At 31.5% G+C, this 24,869-nt stretch overlaps 5 protein-coding genes across 7 annotated transcripts in view; 3 read left to right on the forward strand and 2 right to left on the reverse strand.

Moving 5' to 3' along the window:
- The first annotated feature begins 888 nt into the window (after positions 1 to 888).
- On the forward strand, positions 889 to 2,043 carry EMC7 (ER membrane protein complex subunit 7). The gene is made up of 3 exons (XM_075309794.1): positions 889 to 1,084; positions 1,144 to 1,527; positions 1,587 to 2,043. The coding sequence occupies exons 1-3, from the start codon at positions 995 to 997 to the stop codon at positions 1,848 to 1,850; spliced, it is 738 nt and encodes a 245-aa protein (XP_075165909.1). The 5' UTR covers positions 889 to 994; the 3' UTR covers positions 1,851 to 2,043.
- On the reverse strand, positions 1,996 to 3,300 carry Rrp42 (exosome complex component Rrp42). The gene is made up of 5 exons (XM_075309793.1): positions 3,143 to 3,300; positions 2,891 to 3,087; positions 2,653 to 2,818; positions 2,310 to 2,598; positions 1,996 to 2,213 (listed from the first exon to the last, which is right to left on the reverse strand). The coding sequence occupies exons 1-5, from the start codon at positions 3,197 to 3,199 to the stop codon at positions 2,032 to 2,034; spliced, it is 891 nt and encodes a 296-aa protein (XP_075165908.1). The 5' UTR covers positions 3,200 to 3,300; the 3' UTR covers positions 1,996 to 2,031.
- Positions 3,301 to 4,590: 1,290 nt separating this feature from the next.
- Prosbeta1 (proteasome beta1 subunit) lies at positions 4,591 to 6,201 on the forward strand. The gene is made up of 3 exons (XM_075309795.1): positions 4,591 to 4,751; positions 4,819 to 5,293; positions 5,985 to 6,201. The coding sequence occupies exons 1-3, from the start codon at positions 4,707 to 4,709 to the stop codon at positions 6,116 to 6,118; spliced, it is 654 nt and encodes a 217-aa protein (XP_075165910.1). The 5' UTR covers positions 4,591 to 4,706; the 3' UTR covers positions 6,119 to 6,201.
- A 2,808-nt stretch (positions 6,202 to 9,009) lies between these two features.
- Positions 9,010 to 9,642, forward strand: LOC142239953 (uncharacterized). Its single transcript, XM_075311685.1, has one exon. The coding sequence runs from the start codon at positions 9,010 to 9,012 to the stop codon at positions 9,640 to 9,642; it is 633 nt and encodes a 210-aa protein (XP_075167800.1).
- A 3,319-nt stretch (positions 9,643 to 12,961) lies between these two features.
- LOC142238215 (uncharacterized) overlaps positions 12,962 to 24,869 on the reverse strand; it is a 36,708-nt gene continuing 24,800 nt past the window's right edge. For 2 of the 3 annotated variants that reach the window (XM_075309798.1, XM_075309797.1), the window contains exons 2-7: positions 16,935 to 17,040; positions 16,587 to 16,853; positions 16,312 to 16,518; positions 15,799 to 16,227; positions 13,869 to 14,034; positions 12,962 to 13,796 (exon numbers count right to left, since the gene is read on the reverse strand). In XM_075309798.1, coding sequence (XP_075165913.1) covers positions 13,354 to 13,796; positions 13,869 to 14,034; positions 15,799 to 16,227; positions 16,312 to 16,518; positions 16,587 to 16,853; positions 16,935 to 17,012 — 1,590 coding nt within the window. In that variant the 5' untranslated portion in view covers positions 17,013 to 17,040 and the 3' untranslated portion in view covers positions 12,962 to 13,353. The remainder of the gene's footprint in view (positions 13,797 to 13,868; positions 14,035 to 15,798; positions 16,228 to 16,311; positions 16,519 to 16,586; positions 16,854 to 16,934; positions 17,041 to 24,869) is intronic. The other variant, XM_075309799.1, reaches the window with a different exon arrangement.

Here is a 24,869-nt window from a genome sequence, read left to right on the forward strand (position 1 = left end):
CTCCGCAAAATGTGTCAGTTCCAAAGATTAATTTTCTAACATTTTGTTTTATTTTTCGCAATTAATTTGTTCCAAACATGCATCTTTTTTTTCGTGAAGAATAAATAATCTCAATTAATTTTCTTATTTGAAGACAGACATTTTTTTACTCTGTCAATCGATCGAACAGACCCCATGTGTATCTAAGCCACCCATCCCAATAAACACAAGCATTGGAGAAATGCTTATATTCAATACGCTTTCAAACATTTTTTCAAAGAATTATATTAGAATTTGAGAAATTGTTGAGAAAATCGCGTTCTCAACAAAAAAAAACAGACATTACCCTCAACAGTAGAATTCAACACGTTAGCAGCAATTTCTCAACATATTAGCAGCAACTTTTCAAACTAAATTTCATTTCAATGCATCAAACCTATTGGAAAATTTGTTTAAAGCAAGCAATTTGCAAGGCCATTTGAATTAATGTTGAAGATGGGATTCACTATCAAATTGATATGGCGTTACCTATGAAAAATGCTCATCCTTGTGTTTGTTGGGATATTGTTGTTTTCTACGGCGAAGTGTTTTTTACCTTTGCGCTACGTACAAACGTTCGATTTAGTGAACAACTTTTATTTACAAAATTGTCGCTGTCGTTGGCACCACTATTGACGGCGTAAGTTTTTTACATTTTAAATTACCAAATTTGCATTGGTTCAGTGAAAATATTTCAAGGTCATTTTAAAATATAAAATTCCCAGCATATAATTTTTTTAAATCATCTTCCTAAAACAATTTTAAGTTAATTTCCTAAATATACTATTCGATTAATTTGTTCAAATATTCCGGTTCACAAGCAAGGGGCGGCACGCCGACTAAATGTTGCGATTCGACTCCGAAACCTGACTCGTCAATTAATGAATAAAAACTTGGTCTCGTGAACATAAAGTAGGTCTGCACGCAGGAAAATCAAGAAAAAATATTAGAAATATATTTATATCGTTTATGCGATATGAAGACACAAATTGTTTTAGAGCTGGTGGCTCTATTTTCACTGATATGCATTACCAGAGGAGATATGACTATTCAGGATGAGATAATGGTAAGTACGGTAGAGAAATTAAGATTTTCTTTGATTGAATCGAAATTTTTAAAAAATAGGATGAAGTTTCCGGATTATATACTATTGAGGGAAAAGTGTATCCACCCGAAGCCCAACAGATGAGTTACAATCCCAATGCTTCTCCCAACAACAAGTGGCAGAAAGACACTGTTTTAAGCATAAATGGTGGCGAATACAAAGGTTTTATCAGGGAAGATGGTTCATTTATAATTAGTTCAGTGCCATCGGGTAGTTATGTTGTGGAAATTGTAAATCCCGATTACTTCTATGAACCTGTAAGAGTGGAAATAAATCCCAAAGGAAAATTCCGTGCTCGTAAAGTGAACTATGTACAACCTTCACAAATTGTCCAGGTTCCTTATCCTTTGAAATTGAAGGCCTTAACACGTTTTAAATATTTCCAAACAAGAGAACAATGGAAGGTAATCAACCATGTAATCACTGTATCCAGAAATGTGTTATTTATATTATTTATTTTTAGATAACCGATTTCCTATTCAGCCCCATGGTGTTGATGATGGTCCTGCCTTTATTGTTGATGTGGGTTTTGCCCAAAATGATCAATGACCCAGAGACGAAAAAAGAACTGGAAAATATGCAATTCCCTAAAATGAACAATGAGATGCCGGAAATAAGTGAAATGATCACTTCCCTATTCACAGGTGGTGCAAAACCACAGGAAAAGGAAAAGAAACCCGCCTCAAATACCAAACAAACCAAAAAGAGGAATCAAGAGAGAAACTAGTCAATATCAAATGTCCCATAGAAAATTACAGTAGTTTTAATATATTATAATGGAAACATATTAACATTTATGTTAACCAATTTACCTACAGATAAATTTGACATTTTTTTGTAATAAATGAAAAAGAAAATGATAAAACGATTGGTTATTTACCAGTCAAAATAAAGCGGTGTATTTGGAACTATTTCAAAAATCCCACTGTTTCCTTTCTTTTACCCCCCAACTTGGATTCTTCCAAACGCAAAGCCTTCTCTAAAGCTTCGTTTAGATGTTCGCCAGCGGTAACGCCTAAATGCAAGCATTTGTACATAGTATCTTTGTGTAAAGAGCCTCCGCCAACAGTATGGGTGTGCGAAACATAACCTGGAAGGAGTAAAAAATATTTTCAGGATTGGTGTTTAGCATTTTTAGGTGCCTCAGTTTTAGGAACATTCCATTATAAGTAATTTGAACACTTACATTTATCGTTTCTTTTGGAAACTGCTACTACTAAACTTGCTGTACTACATTGTTCCTCCTCCGCCGAGGGGTCTACAACACAACAATCGCCAATTTTACAAACCGTAACCAATATGGGAATGTTGTCTATCTGAACGCGGGTACAATTGTATGGGTCATCTGATATCATAAGATCAGCTTCTCCAGCGTCCATTACAGCTGACGTCACCTTTGGAATTCTTGTATTGAACAATGCAGCTTTAGCAGCCAAGGAAACGGCATCGAATAGATTACCACCACACTCTAAAATCTGCAAATTAATATTAATTAGACGAATTTCTTAATTCGCTTTATCAAGGTTTACCAATATATCAACGTATAATTTCCAACAATGAATTCCAGGAAGTATGCATAGTGATTTCAAATCAAATGCTAAAGGGGATTCATAGGCGTTTGTTAATGTATCTGCCAATTCGAGGGCTAGGTCTTCACCTCCTCTTCCTTCGAATTCGGGAGTGGCATTTGCTGAACTATGTTTTTAAAGGAAAAATCCGCGAACAATTTTTATTATAGGCAATGAACATTAAAACAGTTTTTCTTACCAGTCTACAAAAAATTCAATTTTTCCATAATCAGGATGCATGGAAGTAGGTGTGTCGATTTCACATTTTACTCCTACCAAAATATCTGTGTTTGCTAATCGTAGTCTCGCCGAGCCACTGGCATTGTTGACCATTTCACATTCCAATTCCATTGGTCTGTAATCTCGGCGGGAACGTCCATCGCAACGGAAATCTTCCTAAAAACACAAGGAATTAGCAGTAATCCAAATTTTTGCAAATATACAATCAAACCTCCACCCCATGTAAAATAAATGTTTTTTCCGCCTCACTTAATGCAACATTAGCCATAGTTTATTTCAATTGAGGCAATACAAGTGGTAAATACGAATAAAAATGTGTTTACAAAATGTGCGGCTCCTCTTACTTTATTAAAATGCGCTCCAACCGTGTAGAGACAGGGTTCGAAATTTTAGTCCTGCAATTTTCACACTTTGTTAACTGGTGTAAATTTCATTTGAATGCCAATAATGCGCTTTACAGATTAATGCACTTTACAGACTATCAGTTATTCCGGATGGAATGTCGGTGTTTGTATAGAATCTTACAGTGTGTCGGATCGATACGACTTGTCGTCGATGACTAAATAATCGGTAAATGTGTTATCGATCCCATAAACATGCAGCATTATCGATTATGCCTTCGGACTAACTTATAATGTGCAAAATATATGGGATATGTTCGACACGAGCACTGTCGTCCGGAATAACTGATAGTCTGTAAAGCGCATTAGGCAGGTTTTTTGTTGTGTTACTTAAAGGCGTGTATGCACCTCCAACGAAATCTCCCTTATGCGCTTTACAGACTATCAGTTATTCCGGACGACAGTGCTCGTGTCGAACATATCCCATATATTTTGCACATTATAAGTTAGTCCGAAGGCATAATCGATAATGCTGCATGTTTATGGGATCGATAACACATTTACCGATTATTTAGTCATCGACGACAAGTCGTATCGATCCGACACACTGTAAGATTCTATACAAAGTTCTGAAAACATAGATTATACGCTTAAAATTGTGAAAGATATATTGGTGAACAATTTGGTGATTTTCCAAATGGAATAAAGTGATTGTTTTTCATATATTTTACAGACACGCTGCCTCCATGGAATAAAAACACTGGTTGATAGACGCAGCAACTTGTAACTCGCTACTTGTAACTCAACATCATCATTAATGCCAAAAATTATGTTAAATGTAATGTGATAGTGGTATAAATGTTATATTTTTAAGAATTTGTAAATGTTTAATCAAATTAATAAATATCTAAACAAACGTGTTTTACTCGACCACAATGATTCTTTTACAACTATCTTAAAATGCACTTTTTCTAATTGTTTGGAGGGTCCCTTATTGGCGTCGTTCTAAATTGATCTATAAAGGCACCTAATAATTGCACTCATGCGAAACATTTTTGTAGTAACTTGGCGTGGTACAACTTCTCAATAGTGACGGCGCTTTTCCGACGAGTTTTTGATGTCGTATATGATTGTTTTCGACGTAGTGGGGATTCTCAAAAGAGTCCCCAAATTCAAAAAATGTTGGCAGGGTACACAGAAGTTACTTTGTTGCCGCTATGTTGGTGCATAGCGTGATTTACCAATATTAAGTAACCGGTATTGTGTTTAATCATGCGAATGCCCCTGTTCATCTGTTGTCGATAAAAGTGAGTGGCAACTTTGCATAAGAAGAAGAAGAATCCACAAAACATTCAAGTCATTTCGCCAAAGCAAAACTAGCCGGAATTTTTCATTGAATTTTGTTCCTTAGAAATAGTAATTTAATCAATAAAAATGGTGTTTGGAAATGATTGGATGGATGCTGCCCACAGCACTGGTGTAAGTAGATAATACCTTTCAAATTTTATAGCTTCTTAAAAATGCAAATTCATTCTCACCTATGAAGACAACTATAATGGCTGTGGAGTTTGATGGTGGCGTCGTAATTGGAGCCGATTCCCGTACAAGTACTGGCGTTTATGTAGCCAACAGAGTTACTGACAAACTTACCCGTATTACCGACAAAATCTATTGTTGCCGTAGTGGTTCCGCTGCAGATACTCAAGCCATTGCTGATATAGTGGCCTATTCATTGAATTACCATGAAAATCAAACTGGAGAAGAACCATTGGTAGCAGAGGCTGCTTCAGAATTTCGTAACTATTGCTATAACTACAGAGATTCTTTATTGGCTGGTATTATTGTTGCTGGTTGGGATAAAAAACGTGGTGGTCAAGTATATTCCATTCCCCTGGGTGGTATGTTGAAGCGTGAAGCTGTAACAATTGGTGGTTCTGGTTCAAGTTATATTTATGGCTTTGTTCGTGAATTCTTCAAACCCGGCATGAAGAAGGACGATTGTGTTGAATTCGTGAAAAAGGGTGAGCATTTCAACAATACAGATATTTTTCACATTTCATTTATAAGGGGAATTACTTGGGTCTCTTAAAAAAAGTCGTCTTTTGCGATAACTGAACAATTATTTTGTAATTTTACACATTTATATCCTCTGTCTGTCTCCGGAAGGGTTAAATAAGGAAACGAATTAAAATTTGACGTTTACACGGAAACCAGCTCTATGCGTGTCCAGTTTCACCGTTTTCGGTGAACTAAATAACTACTGTGGTAGGGATGGTAAATTGTATCGTCCTCTCATTGTTTTTTGTTTCAAAGTGTTATTTAACTTATATTAAACTCGAATAATTAAAAAAATAAACTTTATGCCAACATTTGCCAAAATATTCCATCACAGGATACATTCCACCTCGGTAGTTTAACGTTGGTCAATCACTACATATTGAGATTGTAATCCGAGTTTTTCTAAAATTGGAAAAATTAACTTTTTGGGGTTTAGAAAATTAGCAAAATTTGATATTTTGAGTTTCAAAATTTCTTCCCATTTTTTTGTTGAACAATTTTTATTTTTTTTTTGGAATTTTTGGATATTTGAAACTACACAGTCGTTACATGCTTAGTCTCCATAATACCTAATTCATTCATAATTCATTTGTATGCGCGATAATATTGATACTAGTAATATATTTGTTAAAAACTGTAATTTCCCTTTTTCAGCTGTACGCCATGCCATTTATCACGACGGCAGTTCTGGTGGTGTGGTGCGTATTGGAATCATCACCGAAGATGGTATTGAACGAAAACTTTTCTTTAATACGGAATCAGGAGAGGCTGTTGTCTCCGGTCAATAAGTAATTTGATTTAATTTCGAACTTCATTTTTAATAACTAATTGATAAAATTTTGTAAAGCTACTGGAATAAAAAAAAACAAAAGATGGGGAGAGCTTCAAAGAAGCCAATATAAAAAAATGTTTTTATATAATTCTTGGACACTTATGGCGGCATTCTTTCTATGCTTAAATGAGTGAAATTGCTTTAGATATTTTTAAATTAAAAACTTAAATGGGATTTGCCTACAGTTATATTGTAAACCCCATCGATTTATATTACCGCGTTCGATGTAAACACATAAAAACAAATGAATATTAAAAATCTTCAATACAAATATTAATATTATTTAATATGATATAATAACCTCCCCTTTCAGATTTGCAATAAGTCGGTCATTCTGATGATAAAATTAAGGTCTTCAAAATTTCGAAATGAAACTCAAAAATTTAGAAAAGCTCAAGAAATATTATCTGGAAATTAAAGAAATAAAAATAAAACAAAATAAGGTAAGAAGATGATATAATTTTAACGAGCGTCGTAAATAATAAATTAAAGCATATCAAAAATGTATCGGTCCTATAGCAATTTCTCCTTAATATTGTAGAAATGAGAACTGATGCTTGGAAGGGGAGGAAGCAAAGCGCCAATTAGGTATTTTTTGTATATATGTTAATTAGCTTGCTTCTGATATACGACAAACATTATGAGATGATGAAATCGGAAAGATAGAATTATGAGGGGGTGAGTTGGCAAACATATATGAACTCTTTCACATTTCAGGGGGCTAATTACGACATTCGATATCGAAATTTACATTTTTTGAGTTCTTTGGTCCATTCTCGAAGGAAAAATCCAAATATAATTAAACACATAAGTGGTGAATCATAAAAAATTACAAGAAACCTACCTGAAAAATATTTAATCTGAAGTGAAATAATTTCTTTTCAATTAAAATCAATCAAGAAATTCATTTAAAAAGGATATAAAGTTCAACTAAATAAGTGATTGCCTCAATTAAGAATCAAAACTAAAACTAGTATCCATTTAAAATCCGGTTCTACAGCTTGAACGAAGAATCGGCATTCGGCAAGTTTTAACATAAATTTAATTTAAAAATTTGATTTTTTTCTGATCAATCACGGTCTACCAAAAATGAAAGATTTTTTACTATTTGGTAGATTGGTAGAATTCTTGACGTTTTGGTAGATTTTGCAAAATATTCCTCTCAAAACATTTTCAATAGAAATTTTCTATAGAAATAAAATTTTGACAAAATTTCCTATATAAATAAAATTTTGACAAAATTTTCTATGGAAATAAAATTTTGACAAATTTTCTAGAAATTTTTTTCTATAGAAATAAAATGTTGACAAAATTTTCTATTTCTATATAAATTTTCTATAGAAATAAAATTTTGACAAAATATTCTATAGAAATAAAATTTTGACAAAATTTTCTATAGAAATAAAATGTTGACAAATTTTCTAGAAATTTTTTTCTATAGAAATAAAATTTTGACAAAATTTTCTATTTCTATATAAATTTTCTATAGAAATAAAATTTTGACACAATTTTCTATAGAAATAAAATATTGACATAATTTTCTATAGAAATAAAATGTTGACAAAATTTTCTATAGAAATAAAATTTTGACAAAATTTTCTATAGAAATAAAATTTCGACAAAATTTTCTATATTTTGACAAACTTTTCTATAGAAATAAAATTTTGACAAAATTTTCTATAGAAATAAAATTTTGACAAAATTTTCTATACAAATAAAATGTTGACAAAATTTTCTATGGAAATAAAATTTTGACAAAAATTTTGGAAATAAAATTTTGAAATAAAATGTTGACAAAATTTTCTATAGAAATAAAATTTTGACAAAATTTTCTATAGTTATAAAATGTTGACAAAATTTTCTATAGAAATAAAATTTTGACAAAATTTTCTATAGAAATGAAATGATGACAAATTTTTGTATAGAAATAAAATTTTGACAAAATTTTCTATAGAAATAAAATTTTGATAAAATTTTCTATAGAAATAAAATTTTGACAAAATTGTCTATAGAAATAAAATTTTGACAAAATTGTCTACAGAAATAAAATTTTGACAAAATTTTCTATAGAAATAAAATTTTGACAAAAGTTTCTATAGAAATAAAATTTTGACAAAAGTTTCTATAGAAATAAAATTTTGACAAAATTTTCTATAGAAATAAAATTTTGACAAAATGTTCTATAGAAATAAAATTTTGACAAAATTTTCTATAGAAATAAAATTTTGATAAAATTTTCTATAGAAATAAAATTTTGACAAAATTTTCTATAGAATTAAAATTTTGACAAAATTTTCTATAGAAATAAAATTTTGACATAATTTTCTATAGAAATAAAATTTTGACAAAATTTTCTATAGAAATAAAATTTTGGCATAATTTTCTATAGAAATAAAATTTTGACAAAATTTTCTATAGAAATAAAATTTTGACAAAATTTTCTATAGAAATAAAATTTTGACAAAATTTTCTATAGAAATAAAATTTTGACAAAATTTTCTATAGAAATAAAATTTTGACAAAATTTTCTATAGAAATAAAATTTTGACAAAATTTTCTATAGAAATAAAATTTTGACAAAATTTTCTATAGAAATAAAATTTTGACAAAATTGTCTATAGAAATAAAATTTTTACAAAATTTTCTATAGAAATAAAATTTTGACAAAATTTTCTATAAAAAGAAAATTTTTACAACATTTTCTATAGAAAAAAAATTTTGACAAATTTTCTATAGAAATAAGATTTTGACAAAATTTTCTATAGAAATAAGATTTTGACAAAATTTTCTATAGAAATAATTTTTTTTTTTGAAAGAAAATGGACCACAATTAAGCAGTATACAAACATGACGAAGGATTTATTTATAGATTTAATTACATTTTGCACTAAAGACACCAGATATTTTAAATTCGAGGACAAGATTTATGAGCAGTTAAAATGTATGCCCATTGGTTCCCCCGCTTCACCAATTGTAGCAGACATTGTTATGGAGGAACTTTTAGATGACGTATTTAAAAATATCCCAAAACCACCGATTTTAACTAAATACGTTGATGACATCTTCGCAATCATCAAGGCATCAGTAGTCGACGAAACACTAAAGGCCTTAAACTCATATAATAGACAAATTCAATTCACGAAGGAATTAGAACAGGACAATAAACTACCATATCTTGACGTAGTAATACATGGACAAGGAAACCAACTGAGACTAAATTGGTACCAAAAACCAACGGCTTCGGGGCGACTGCTTAATTTTTACTCTAAGCACAACAAACGTATAATAATCAATACCGCGACAAATTTTATACGAAGGATATTTAATATTAGTGATCCAGAATTTCATTCTGAAAATGAAGATAAAATTGAACGAATTCTCCAAGACAACAATTTCCCACAGCGAACGATATTTCAACTTTTATCGAAAGTAAAAGCCAACCAGCATAACAACCAAAAATTGACTAATGATAAGGATTGAAAATTATACAAACCAGTGACGTATATACCAAACTTCTCCGAGAGACTGTGCAAGTCTAATATATACAATAGAGAAAATACCAACTCGCGTTAAAAACTACTAATACAGTAAACGGATTATTTAGTAAAACCAAAACAAAAATTAAGAATGAAGACCAACACAACGTAGTATATAAGATAAAATGCAACTGTGACAAATCCAACTTATGCCAAAAGACATATATTGGTACAACAATGACAAAATTAAAAACAAGATTGTCTTCACATAAATCGGATTTAAAAACAACAGACAAGCCAATGGAACAAAAAACAGCACTTGCGGCCCTCTGTACTTTGACTGGTCACAAACCTAACTTAAACGACGCCGGTAATCACCGGTAGAAAAACAGACAGCGAAGTAACAAGACAGCGGAGAAAATGTAAAGTACAATAGATAGTTTGATTTTATTTTGTGAATTTTGTAATTAATTTTTGTACAATTTTGTAATTTGTAGCCTTGAAAACGGTTCTGACTAAGTCAACCGAAATATCGCAAAATAAAAAAAACAAGAAACCAACAATTTCAAGTTTAATTTATAGACCTACTAGCGTAACACGGCCCGCTTCGCTGCGCCTTGCGAAGCGTATTTGTAGGAACATTTTGCGTTAACTTAGAGAACCATATCCTTCGTGCTAAAAAAAAAATCGAAAAGTGGCTTGTCACGGAAAAGTTTTCTTCTCCTCAACATATCTGAAAGTTAAGCACTATATTATAGTAACATAAAAAGAATTACTGTTTCCCATCCAATAAATCGGAAAAAGCAAATGTAGTAAAAAATTTTACCACTTTAACATTTGCTAAAATGTTGGAAAATTATGCACCCTCTACGTTGGCTGCCAATTTCAGGTAAATTTAAGTTCTTTACTAAAAAGAAGTCTGGCAAAAGAAGTCTGTGCAAAATACATAAAATTATGTACCGAGTTCCCATTTATGGAAAACCCTCTACTTTCTATTTAAGAAAAAAAAAAAAACGAACAAAAGGGAACCCTCTGCCCACCTTTGCTCCACTCCGACCTGATATCGGACTATCACGTACCCTATATTAATTTCACAACTACCCTATATTAATTTCACAACATTCTATCGAAGTAAATCGACAAAGTTTATTTCAATTTTCCCCTTCCCCAACCAGATATCGAAAAATCATATACTAATTTAAAAATCATGTATAAATGTAATCACCTCCTCCCACGTTCCCTGTAAATTTCAAGTAGATCGGAGATGTTTAAATTTGGCTCTATTTTTTAAAGGGACGTCACTTTTCCCGATACAATATCGACAAACACCGTAGCGAATAGCACCCCTAACCTTCCCTGAAAATTCTTGAAACTTTCCTTCAAGTGTGGTGCAAGGAAGGTTGCCTCTTCGTTCATAACCTTCCCCCATTGCCTTTGTAAATTTCAAGAAAACTTAAATTTTTTTTTGCAGTTTTAGAGGAGGACCTCCTCCTCGACCAAATATCGAAAAGTGATGTTGCGTATCTCAGAAAATGTCAAGCAAATTATAAGCCTCTTCCGTCCAAATATCGCAAAATCAGGTATCATCTATTAATATCGTAACCTCTCCCCAGTCCTCTGTAAATTTCAAGTAACTTGGTAAAGTTTAATTGTTTCTCTGTATGTACTTAAGAGAAGCGGATGTCTTCCTATGCCCTTTTATTTTTATTAAAAAATCAGGAACCTGATATAAATTTTATAATCTCTCTAACAAAACTAAACTCCCCCGACTGAAATTTTACGGGAAAAATGGGTAAAATTTCAGTCGGAGGAGTTTAGTTTTGTTTTCACTGTACCTTAAAAAAAAGTCGGGCAAAGGGGTGGTCCCCCTCCCCGACCAAATATCGAAAAATAATGTAGCGGTAGTAACTTGGTAAAGTTTAATTGTTTCTCTGTATGTACTTAAGAGAAGCGGATGTCTTCCTATGCCCTTTTATTTTTATTAAAAAATCAGGAACCTGATATAAATTTTATAATCTCTCTAACAAAACTAAACTCGCCCGACTGAAATTTTAAGGGGAAAATGGGTAAAATTTCAGTCGGAGGAGTTTAGTTTTGTTTTCACTGTACCTTAAAAAAAAAGTCGGGCAAAGGGGTGGTCCCCCTCCCCGACCAAATATCGAAAAATAATGTAGCGGATTTTTGTCTAGATGCCAACCCCAACATTCAATGCAAATTTCAAGCAAGTCGCATAATTTTTTTTCCAAGTTTCAAAAAGTAGGGCAAGGGGGAGGTCCCCTCCCCGTTCATATATGAAATCCTCAAGTACCCCATATTAATTCCACAACCTCACTGCATGTTCTCTGTAAATCTCAGATAATTTAGAGAATTTTAGTTTTTTTCACTGTACTTAAAAAAAGTCAAACAAAGGGGAGGTCCCCCTCCGCCACCAAATATCGAAATATAAAGTAGCGGATCTTTGTCTAAATGCCAACCCCAACCTTCAATGAAAATTTCAAGCAAATCGGTCAACTTTGGTCCAATTTTCAAAAAGTCCAACAGAGGGGAGTTCCCCCTCCGCGGCCAGGTGTCAAAAAATGAGGTACCCTATTTTCACCAAATGAACGCCCCCTACGATCTCTGAAAGTTTCAAGTAAATCGGTTCAGCCGTTTCGGAGCCAACTCGGAACATACAAACAAACAAACAAATAAACAAACAGATTGAATTTTATATATAGATAGCCGAGATTATGAGATAAAAAATCATAAAAAATAAAATTTTGACAAAATTTTCTATAGGAATAAAATTTTGACAAAATTTTGACAAAATTTTCTATAGAAATAAAATGTTGATAAAATATTCTATAGAAATAAAATGTTGACAAAATTTTCTATAAAAATAAAATTGTGACAAAATTTTCTATAGAAATAAAATTTTGACAAAATTTCCTATACATTTCCTATTTAAAATTTTGACAAAATTTTATACAGGAATAAATTTTGATAGAAATAAAATTTTAACAAAAATCTGAATATTTCTCAAATTATGGCAAAACAACAAAAACATGTTTGCTTATCACATTCAGAAACTTTTAAGGATATTAGAATGCAGGAATATACAAAAAATTATTTTTGGGTATTAAATAGGTTTTGGGTAAGATTTTAAAACATACAAATTTCAAAACTGTATGTACGTTTTTTTCTATGAATGTATGGTTACATTAACTTAAATTCTTACCTTATTGTTTTCGAAATTTAGGCATACCATACCATTGTATAGCGGTTCAGATTTAGATATAGCTCGATTTTCATAAATTCACTAAAATCAGATTAAAACACCCAGATTCAATATATTTCATATGGTTTTATTCATATTAGATATCATTCTTTAAAAAAATCCAAAAATCTTAAAAAACTATTATTAGATCCATTCGATTTCATAAAAAATCAGTATGTATAAAAAAGTCATATTTTATAAAAACTAAACTTATAAAGCGTATATCACAAATTAAATTGTGTGCATGTATATAAATGTGGACAAGAGTTGCTTAATTGGGCTCTCTTATTGGCACTTGTCCTTCACGCGTAATTTTACAATGTCTTATAGTCAAAATAATTGATCACTGTTTGCCGCCCCCTAAACTAATCATCTAACCAATAGATGACTTAAAAGCTAATAATACTCGAAGAGGTAGCTTAAATAGTAGTAAATTCATACTCTGTGCATTATGAGTAACTAACAGTCATTTGGTTTTGAGGAGGACGTCGCTTTCTCCGAATTAAGGCATTTTTGTCCTTCCATATCATGGCATGGGGATTGAAGACCTTCCGTGGCAGTTTCTTGTAAACGTAGGTGGCGTTTCTCCTTTAAATGCTTATAATATTTGTAACACATTTCGGGTGTCCAAACGCATATCACAAATAGAAGTAAAGCATTTTGAGCATGCAAGCATAGGACATATGAGTTGGTAAAATCTCTTATCCATCCGAGAACTTGACCAACAGTAATAACGAGAATACCTTTGGCAATCATATTTAAACCAAGGCCTCCGGGTAATTTTTCAGGCCTACAATGTCCCGAAATTGTGAGATTATTATTGAGTACCGTAGCAGATTTTGTCATGCCCGTAAAGATGGACATAACAATAATGCTGACAAGATCCATGGATTCTGCCAAAGCTATTTAAAGAACAAAATATACAAGAGATTAGTAATTATGAAACTATTATTGAAATTGTTTCCAAAACTTACCAGCTCTTGATATGAGTAGGCCGACTGTTCCCAGCAAGAAAATTACACGATATGGTATTTTTAATTTATCCGTTATACAAGGCAATAGAAGACGACATATAATATCTGCACCAGCCATGATAGACATGCACGTTGCTGTTGTTTTAGTGGAATATCCAACAGAATCCTAAAATCAAAAACAAAAATTCTCAATGTTGTTGTTCGTACAGACTTTGGTTATCTTTTAGGAGTTTAAGATCAATATGAAATTTGTAAAATAGGTAACTATGGGCCATTTTCATCCATTTTCGGCATAGAGATGGTCTATAACAAATATAGTTTCTTAAAATGTAAGGCATTTTCGAAGATTAGTTAGCTGAGAACTTGGTGGGTTACTTTTTTGAATCAATTAATTTTAATTATTAACGAAAAATAATCGTGAAAATGACGCTATAAGGCGATCTTAATACCGGTCTTAAGATAGTAAATTTGTTTGCCTTGAATTATTTAGAAATTTTCAGGTGGACATAAATAAATAATCATAAATCAACTTTTCGATTAATAGACTATTCGAATTTTAAAATTTGATTCTTTAAATAATTATGAAAGGCTATGCCTATTAGAGAGCCAAATACCAACCAGATTGGATGAAAGTTGCTCTTCCAAGAGGCTTCGGTGGTCAATTTTTTTTTACGAACGGTCCCATCGCCCACTTTCCCGTCCCTTCCCACCGTGAGGGCCTCGTCCCTATGACGTAGGGACAGCGTACACACCATTCGGCATGCTAACCATTGCACAACGGTGGCTCCCGTTAGCATGTCCGCCTTGCATACACAAGGTCGTGGGTTCGATTCCTGCTTCGACCGAACACCAAAAAGTTTTTCAGCGGTGGATTATCCCACCTCAGTAATGCTGGTGACATTTCTGAGGGTTTCAAAGCTACTCTAAGTGGTTTCACTGCAAAGTGTAACGCCGTTCGGACTCGGCTATAAAAAGGAGGTCCCTTGTCATTGAGCTTAACATGGAATCGGGCAGCACTCAGTGATAAGAGAGAAGTTCACCAATGTGGTATCACAATGGACTGAATAGTCTACGTGAGCCTGATACATCGGGCTGCCACCTAACCTAACCTAACTTAAAGTAGAAAGTCGGGCGTGGCCGACTATATCATACCTTAAACCACCTCTACTGAATTAGTAAACAGTGTTTGGGGGTATCAATGGTATAGGTTTGGGGAAAAACCGCATATCCATGTTTTAGAACATTAAGGGGTACATGGTTATGGGAGTTTTATCATAAGCTGAACAGAAATGTCTGATATTAAGGGGTAAATGTTTCAAAAACGGCCGATACATATATTTGGTGCTATATCTAAATCTAAACTATATATGGGATTTATGTCTTAATTTGTTCCGTTTTTTTCCAAATTCAATAGCGTTTGTCCCTGTACCAAAAAGCCATATACAAAATTTCATAAAAAATCGGTTAATAATTGTGACCGGAATCCTGCGAACAACAAATACATGGACGGACAGACGAACGGACACCAAGCGCTAGATCGACTCAGGAGGTGATTCTGAATCGATCGGTATATATCTTATTATCAATATTACTGGTAGGCACATTTTTGGCAGATCAAAGTTATTATACTTTGATCTGCCAAAATCAAAATCATATTCATATAATAAATATGAAAAAATGATTCATTGATTCTCATTAGGTTACTTTAGGTTAAGTATGGTGGCAGCCCGATATTTTAAGCTCACTTAGACTATTCAGACCATTATAATACCAATTGCAACGAACTTAAACAATATGACAATTTTCTTGACCTAATTCTAAATTTCAATTAACGTTTTTATCTATAAGATATATCTAAGTATAGTCGTTTCCAACTCTCTTCACTTGACTCTACCTACATATTGCCAGTTCATTCTTTTTTTTTAATTACCTGCAAAAAACTGGGGAAGATCATTGTGAAATTTATGGTCGATGTATACACCAAAGCCATGCCAATTATTATGCTCCAAAATACAGGATCTTTTAATAGCTCCAAGTCCATGGCTTCTACCAAACGTTGACAGACTTTGCTGCATACAGCTGAATCATTACGATTAATCTTTTCAATGGGCATCGTTGTTTGCTTGTAAATGTTATCTTCATTGTTTTCACAAGACAATAGAGATACTTCCTGGGATTTTTGTTTATCCATCGCGGTCTCATTAGCATTGTTAACAATTTTTATTTCCATAACAGAATCATTCGAGTTCATTTTGTTTTTGTTCGTAGTAACAGAAGGTATTATTGTGAAATGCTTGCGATTATTATGTTTGGCCACTGACGTTGGTGTTAATGGCTTCAATAAAAGAGCACCAATGAGCTACATATGTATATGGGGAAAAAAATGTGAGGGGATAAATATTTAAAATCGTAAATTGTAAATTTAATTTCGAAAAAAACTTACACCGACAAGTGAAAGCAAAGACATGACCAAAATGGCAACACGAAAGCCATAGTGATCCAGGAAGAAACGTACTACATGAGGTATAAAAACTTGACCGAGACCAGCTCCAGCCAAAGATACACCCACGGCACGACCACGTTTTGTAGTAAAGTATGAGTTAATGGCTACAAATGTTGAAGGTGCTATTAGACCTAAACCCAAACCGACCTTTAGAATAGAATAGAATAATTTTGAATTTGAAAAATACAAGTCCATTTGTTATAAGGAAAACTTACAAATAAACTATAGCCCACTATGAAATGCCATCCTTCTGTGGCAAACGAGCATAAGGTTAAGCCAAAGGATACCATTAAACAGCCACAAATTGCTACATTACGAGGTTTGAAACTTTTTATAGCAGGTCCAATAAAGAGGCCTGAGAAATTCAATGCCAAACTATTGAGATTTGTTATTAAGGCAGCGGTAAATGTCTCCTGTTGCATTACTTTCAATTGTGATCCAAATAGTAAACCAAATACCGATAAAATAGACTGATTTGTCATCTTTAAATAAAAAAAGAGAAAGAAAATAAGTTGAGGTTTTAGAGGTGGTTATGAATTTAATTTGTCCAATCAAATACTTACATTTATTAAAGCCACAGCCCCCACTATTACCCAACCCCAGCCACCATCAGGAGGCACTGGAACTGATATACGATCCATTTTTATAGAGGTAATTTTCTTTTTTCTTCTGCAAGAAAAGAATTTAGTTATAAAGCAGCCAGTAGTAAATGTAAATGTATAAATAATAAAATAATATATTTGCTCGTCATTGTTGTGCTGAGTTAATTATATCGATTCAGTCTTGACCTTGACAATGGGTGGTAGTTATTTCCGACAGCCCTCTTTAATATTATGTCACTGGACGATAAGTTATCACAAATTAATAGCTACGAGATATGTACGACCAAAATAGAAATAGCTCTAGAACATTTATATTTACTTTTTCTAATGATATGGGATTGTTCTTCCCTTTATACCTTCTTCTTCAATGTCCTATTAAAAAAAAAAAACAAGTAAATACGTAAGTTCGGCCAGGTCGAATCTTATATACCCTCCACCATGGATTGCGTAGAACGTTATACTCAGTGCTGCCGCTAGTGAAAAATTGAGTGAAGTAGATTTTGGAAAAAAGTGGAGTAGATTGAATAAAAATGAAGTAGCATACATTTTTGAAAACAAAACAATAGAATTCATATTATTATACCCTCCACCATGGGAAATTCTGAGTCGATCTGAGCATGTCCGTCCGTGCGTCTGTTGAAATCACGCTAACTTCCGAACGAAAGAAGCTATCGACTTGAAACTTGGCACAAGTAGTTGTTATTGATGTAGGTCGGATGGTATTGCAAATGGGCCATAACGGTCCACTTTTACGTATAGCCCCCATATAAACGGACCCCCAAATTTGGCTTGCGGGGACTCTAAGAGAAGCAAATTTCATCCGATCCAGCTGAAATTTGGTACATGGTTTCATGGGACAGCAGTCACTGTTTGCTGAAATAGCAAACATTGTCTGCAAACATTAAGTTCGAGTATACTAAAACATGTTTTAGAAGGGTTTTAGACGATGCAATAATTGCATGCAATAATTGCACGCAATTCTTGTTTGTAGGCAAACGGGGTAGAGAAGCAAAGGGGGTAGAAAAAATTTCATGTTTTCCGTTCCTCTTGCAATTTTTTGACATTTCTGAAACTTGAAATTTCAAGCGATTGCATGAAAAATTTCAACGTATAAATGCTGGAGTTTTTAAGAAGCAACTTTAAAAGAGAATACAAAAAATTGCACGCAACCAATTGCATCGTCTAAAACCCCTCTTAGTTTGACTGAACCAAATGAAAATCTAAGTTGGTATTTTTATTTGGTTCAGCCTATTGTAACACAATTAAACAATATTTTATGAATATCTATAGAAATAAAATTTTGACAAAATTTTCTATACAAATAAAATTTGGACAACATTTTCCATAGAAATAAAATTTGGACAAAATTAAATAAAATAAAATTGTGACAAAATTTTATATAGAAATAAAATTTTGACAACATTTTCTACAGAAATAAAATTTTAACTAAATTTTTTATAACAATAAAATTTTGACAAAAAAAATCTATAGAAATAAAATTTTGACAAAAAAATTCTATAGAAATAAAATTTTGACAAAATTTTCTATAGAAAAAAAAAAATTGACAAAGTTTTCTATAGAAATAAAATTTTGACAAAATTTTCTATAGAGTTAAAACTTTGTCAAAATTTTCTATAGAAATAAAATTTTGACAAAATTTTCTATAGAAATAAAATTTTGACAAAATTTTCTATAGAAATAAAATTTTGACAAAATTTTCTATAGAAATAAAATTTTGACAAATTTCTATGGAAATAAAATTTTGACAAAATTTCCTATAGAAATACAATTTTGACAAACTTTTCTATAGAAATAAAATTTTGACAAAATTTTCTATAGAAATAAAATTTTGACAAAATTTTCTATTGAAATTCTGATAATTGGTTGATAGGTTTGCTGCAAGTAGAGGATGCTGATGAGGAATGTGGTAATTCCGAAACGTGCATCCATCCAACCATCTTGCAGTCTATAGGGCTTTGCCCAAATAAATTTGACAAACATTATTTTCCTCTGTTGGTTAAGCTACACTTGTAGTTTAGTCAATGCTTGGTTTTAAGCTGAAATAAAAAAACAACAACAATGATTAATGAAAAAACCAACAATAACAAAATAAAAATAAATAAAATTTTGACAAAATTTTCTATAGAAACAAAATTTTTCCAAAATTTTTCTATGGAAATAAAATTTTTCCAAAATTTTTCTATAGAAATAAAATTTTGACAAAAATTTTTACAGAAATAAAATTTTGACAAAATTTTCTATAGAAATAAAATTTTGACAAAATTTTCTACAGAAATAAAATTGTGACAAAATATTCTATAGAAATCAAATTTTGACAAAATTTTCTATACAAATAATATTTTGACAAAATTTTCTATAGAAATAAAACTTTGTCAAAATTTTCTATAGAAATAAAACTTGGTCAAAATTTTCTATAGAAATAAAATGTTGACAAAATTTTGTATAGAAAAAAATTTTGATGAAATTTCTATAGAAATAAAATTTTGACAAAATTTTCTATAGAAATAAAATTTTGATAAAATTTTTTATAGAAAGAAAATTTTAACTAAATTCTCTATAGAAATAAAATTTTGACAAAATTTTCTATAGAAATAAAATTTTGACAAAATTTTCTATAGAAATAAAAATGTGACAAAATTTTCTATAGAAATAAAATTTTGACAAAATTTTGACAAAATTTTCTATAGAAATAAAATTTTAACTAAATTTTTTATAGAAATAAAATTTTGACAAAAAAATCTATAGAAATACAATTTTGACAAAAAAATCTATAGAAATAAAATTTTAATAAAATTTTCTATAGAAATAAAATTTTGACAAAATTTTCTATGGAAATAAAATTTTGACAACATTTTCCACGGAAATAAAATTTTGACAACATTTTCTATGGAAATAAAATTTTGACAACATTTTCTATGGAAATAAAATTTTGACAAAATTGTCTACGGAAATAAAATTTTGACAAAATAAAATTTTTTGTTTGGTAGTTTTTAGGTAAAATGTTCTCCTATTATTGGTTGCTTATTTATGACTCGAGTAAAAAACGTGGTCACATCACAATCACATAGTTTTGGTTTTTGAAGATTCTTTGGGTAACTTTTTGAAAACTAAAGGTTTATTCCATAGACCATTATAATCAAAGACAATACACAAAGGAAGATAGAAAATTGGCTACTGAGGAGATCAAACCATTTACGGTGTTAGTTTCATACTTTTCGTTTATCGAACCAAACGCGTATACGACAAGTATTGACATAGCATTAAAATGCAAATAAAAAGAAATTAAGTGCACGAAATAAATTTCCATAAAGAGGAAATGTAAAAACTAAAAACAAATAAAAAATTACAAACTGGTAAATGCAACATTTGGTATGACACAAGCCAATTTCCCATCTTCCAAAAGTCTATTGTTTTTGATTATAATATAAGAACTGACGCCACGCCGACTGCTGTTTTTAGCCTAGGTTAGGTTAGGTTAGGTGGTAGACTGATGTATCAGGCTCACTTAGACTATTCAGTCCATTGTGATACCCATTGGTGAACTTAAACTTGCTTAAAATTCTGAATATTTCTCAAATTAAAGAAAAAATAAAGTTGACTGTTTAAACCAGGGATCCGGAGCGGAGCGGAGCAAGCCCTTTTTTTGCCGGAGCGGGAGCGGCATTTCTAAAATCCGGAGCGGAGCGGGAGCGGAGCGGTTTCCAAATGAAAAACCGCTCCGCTCCGAATAAAATATTACTTGAATGAAATGTGTAACTTTGAAATTACACTGTGTATTTTTGTACGTACGTACATTGGGGAAAACACAACGTTTTTTTTAGTAATTGTTTTCAAAAACGGCAAATGTCAAAATATATCTCTAGTATGAGTTGTAAAAGTAACAACAGTACTTTCGATCAATTTCATCCCGTATTACTACAAAGATGTTTGTAATGAACGTCAAATAAATGCAATTAAACGATCTTATTTATATTTAATTTTTTAGTTTTCTACACTGAAAAAAATATTGTTGTGAAGTCAAAGATTTCATGTCCTTAGAATAAGAATGCAAATTTTGCTTAACATGGAAGACGCATTTCTCTAAAATAAAGTTTTTTTCCTTGTCCAAAAGTCAATAAACTTTTGAATGAAGTTGTAATGTCCTTATAATTAAGTGATTTTACTTAAAAATGTGTATCATAACATGAAAGATAAAATTTTTGAGGTAAGGTCAACGTGACTTTAATAATTAAGAAAAATTCTTTTTTTTCAGTGTAAGGACATTCACATTTGCTTTCCTTTTGTACTATATCCTAGCATTCTCTTATTTCTGATATTAGTTCTCGAAAATTTAATTAAAATTATGGATAGTTTCAATTTTGGTTGAAAAATGTGCGCATATACATTTATTTTAATTTTTTTCTCACATTGAAAAATAATGACTTGATTTGTATTATTGCATGTTATCTACTTTTTTTTAGAACGAACATTTCTTAAAAACGCAGTTCGAAAATGTATTTTTACAATAAAGGGGGAAAAAAGCGAAATTAGGTAACACTAGATCTGAGTAAGAATATTCGTAGGTATACCACGGACTGATTTCGATGGAGGTTGTTGCAAACATAAACATACACACACACATTACAAATATAACAAAACCTCTTCTACGTCTGTTGCAAAACAAAAGAAAAACTTTCGGAGAGTAGTTACTTCTACTCTGTGTCATAGACCTTATAATACATAGATGAGCCATGGGTGTCAAACTATGTTTGGCAGTTCCGAAGATTAAGAATAAACGAGAAAAATAAGAGCACGCTTACAATCTCTTTCGTTTAACTTTTTGTAGTTTGCCAATTTTACACAAAATTAGAACGTTTATGATGCAACAGAGAATTTATAAATAAATTAATATATTAAAAGTTCATATTAAAACAAAAAAATATGACCAAAACCGCGAAAATACGAAATTTAATTTTGAGCAGCGTAGCTCTTTACGAACAACACAAAAGCAAATGCGCGAAAATTAATGTTTAGGACTGACTCTTTACGAAAAAATCAAAACGAAATGTCAGAAAATTAATTTTTGGAACTGACACATTTTTTTTAAAGAGAATAGTGGATCATCTATGTATTATAAGGTCTATGCTCTGTGTATAGACTTTCAATTCCAATCAGCGTTGCCGTTTTGGTCCGATCGGACTAAAATTGGTCCAAAAGATTTCTAATTTTTAAATTTGGTCCGATGGTCGGACCAAACAGAATTTGGTCCATTTTGGTCCATTTTCATAAATTTGGTTTCTATCACATATTAAATAGTAGATGGTGCACCGCAAAGAATATTGTCGGGAGGCCAAATATTTCACATGCTTAAAATACGAATAAGAATTTTGCTTAGAATAGAAGAAGTCTCTAAAATTTTCAATGAAGTCCGTTTGTCCTTGTAGCTAAGTGATTCGACATAAAAATGTGTATCCTAACATGAATGAAAATTTCGTTTTAATGAAGTCAAAATGGATTTAATATTTCTGAAAAAATCTTCAAAATTAATAAAATGTTTCAACACATTGTTTTAAAGTCATTATACCCTAAACCCCATAGTGGTTAGGGTATAATAAGTTTGATCTGCCAAAAAATGTGCCTACCAGAAATATTGATTTTAGACCCCATAAAATATATACCGATCGACTCAGAATCACCTGACTCAGAATCCTGAGTCGATCTAGCGCTTGGTGTCCGTCCGTCCATCCGTCCGTCTGTCCATGTATTTGTTGTTCACAGGATTCCGGTCGCAATTATTAACCGATTTTGATGAAGTTTGGTACAGGGAGTTTTTTTGGGCACAAGGACGAACGCTATTGAATTTGGAAGAAATCGGATCAAATTTAGATATAGCTCCCATATATATGTGATGCCCGATTTCGACAAATGGGGTCACGTTGCACTTTTTTACTAACCGATCGTCGTCAAATTTAGCACAAAATAATCTTCTGTATCACCCTTTAAGTCTGAAAATTTCATCGAAATCGGTTCAGATTTAGATATAGGTCCCATATATATGTATCGCCCGATTTTGCCAAATTAGGTCATAAAACCCTTATTTATCAACCGATCTTACTCAAACTTGGCTAAATGTAATCTTCTATAGCACTAACTATATGTGCAAAAAATCATCGAAATCGGTTCAGATTTAGCTATAGCTCCCATATATGTACCGCCCGATTTTTCTAAATAAAATAAAACTCCATTGAACAAATCATACAATGTTTGTACTATAATTTTCTCGAAGAGGAGCGGAGCGGAGCGTGGAGCGGAGCGATTTTTTTTCTCTCGGAGCGGAGCGCTTTTTTTTTCTCCGGAGCGGGAGCGGAGCGGAGCGAAAAAAACGGACCGCTCCGGATCCCTGGTTTAAACCCTAAAATTTTCACATAACATATTCCCAGTAAAAAAATCGTCGCCAAAAAAGTAGTGTAAATGTTCGTTTTGTATCCGGAAGTGGTGCGAAATTGGCGCATAAGCGATGAATTTAACATGGGCTTGTCATAGGACAGGTGCTCACTATTTCAATAGCCGTTGCACTGAATTTGTACCACTTCTTAAGGTGTGAATCGAATTCAGTATTTTGGTTGTGAATTAAGAAAAAAATATAATATTTTTTTCAAATAAATATTTTTTATGATTTTTAATACATTCTAATGCTTGTCTGAAACGTTTGACCTCAAATATTTTCAAAAAATTTGTAATTTTTTCTAGGTTGGATTTAGCATTTTTTTCGATTAAAATTTTAATAATTTGTACCATTTTATTTATTCTTACTCCGTTTTTAACCCACTTGAACCAGAAAAAGTTAAAATTACCCATTAGAAATATAAAAAAAGCGAGTTATAAAAAATTGAAAAGAACTTCCTGTGTAGTTAAAATAAAGAAGATTTTTGGAAGTGCTTTTAAAGTTGTGCCTTTGGAACATCTTCCAGTTTTTTTTTGCTGGGTTGTTATTCGTAGACTTTGAAGTACAAAAATATAATAGTAGATACCGACTGCTGAGTTTTTTTTTTTATGATCGTACAAAACCTAACAAATTACAAAATTTTTATGGCCAGGGCGACGCCACAATTATATAATAAAACCATATTTTTGAAAACTGATATCTAAACTTTCTAGGAAGCACATTTACAAATAAACACTTTAATTTTTTTTGGGGGGAATTTCTAAACACGTGTACAGAGTGACGACCCATATGTGCTAAAAACATTCTACTCATTAACCAAAATGCTCAATGAATTCATTGTAAGAAAATAAATATTCAGCCTTATCTTTAAGTTCCATTACTAATGCTTAAACCCTTCCTATGGGCTCTTGTAAAAAAAACAGTTTTTTTTAAATCAAAAACACCTTTGCGAATAGTAATGAAGACGTTTTTAAATTAAAAACATTGATTTAATTGCCCGGCGTATAATACAAAGTATATGAAAATAGAATGACGCAGTAATGGTTATATTTATTGTGAAATTTATTTTAGATTTTTTATTATATATTTGGGCATTGTTTTTCAGTCATTTGGAAAAAGTTTTATATTATATTGTTTCTTTAAACATTTTTATATAATATTGCATTACAGAGAGAAATTAGTTTTTCGCCAAAAAATTGAATAAATAGACAGAATTTATTAGTATTTGTACCTACATTGTTAGAAGAAATAATATAATGGATATTACTATCAACAATAAACAATATGTCGATTATATACACTCAAGGAAATTTGTTAGTAGCAGAAAAGTTTTCTAATAAAGCAAAAAAGGGAAGCCGTATACAGCCGTATACTTAATTGCGAAAAACAAATATTGGTTTAGATGAAGAAACTAAAAGTTAACTTATAGCTATTGTAATACTATACGTGTA

This window comes from Haematobia irritans, chromosome 5, assembly GCF_050003625.1.
Source record: "Haematobia irritans isolate KBUSLIRL chromosome 5, ASM5000362v1, whole genome shotgun sequence".
Classification (NCBI taxonomy): Eukaryota; Metazoa; Arthropoda; class Insecta; order Diptera; family Muscidae; genus Haematobia; species Haematobia irritans.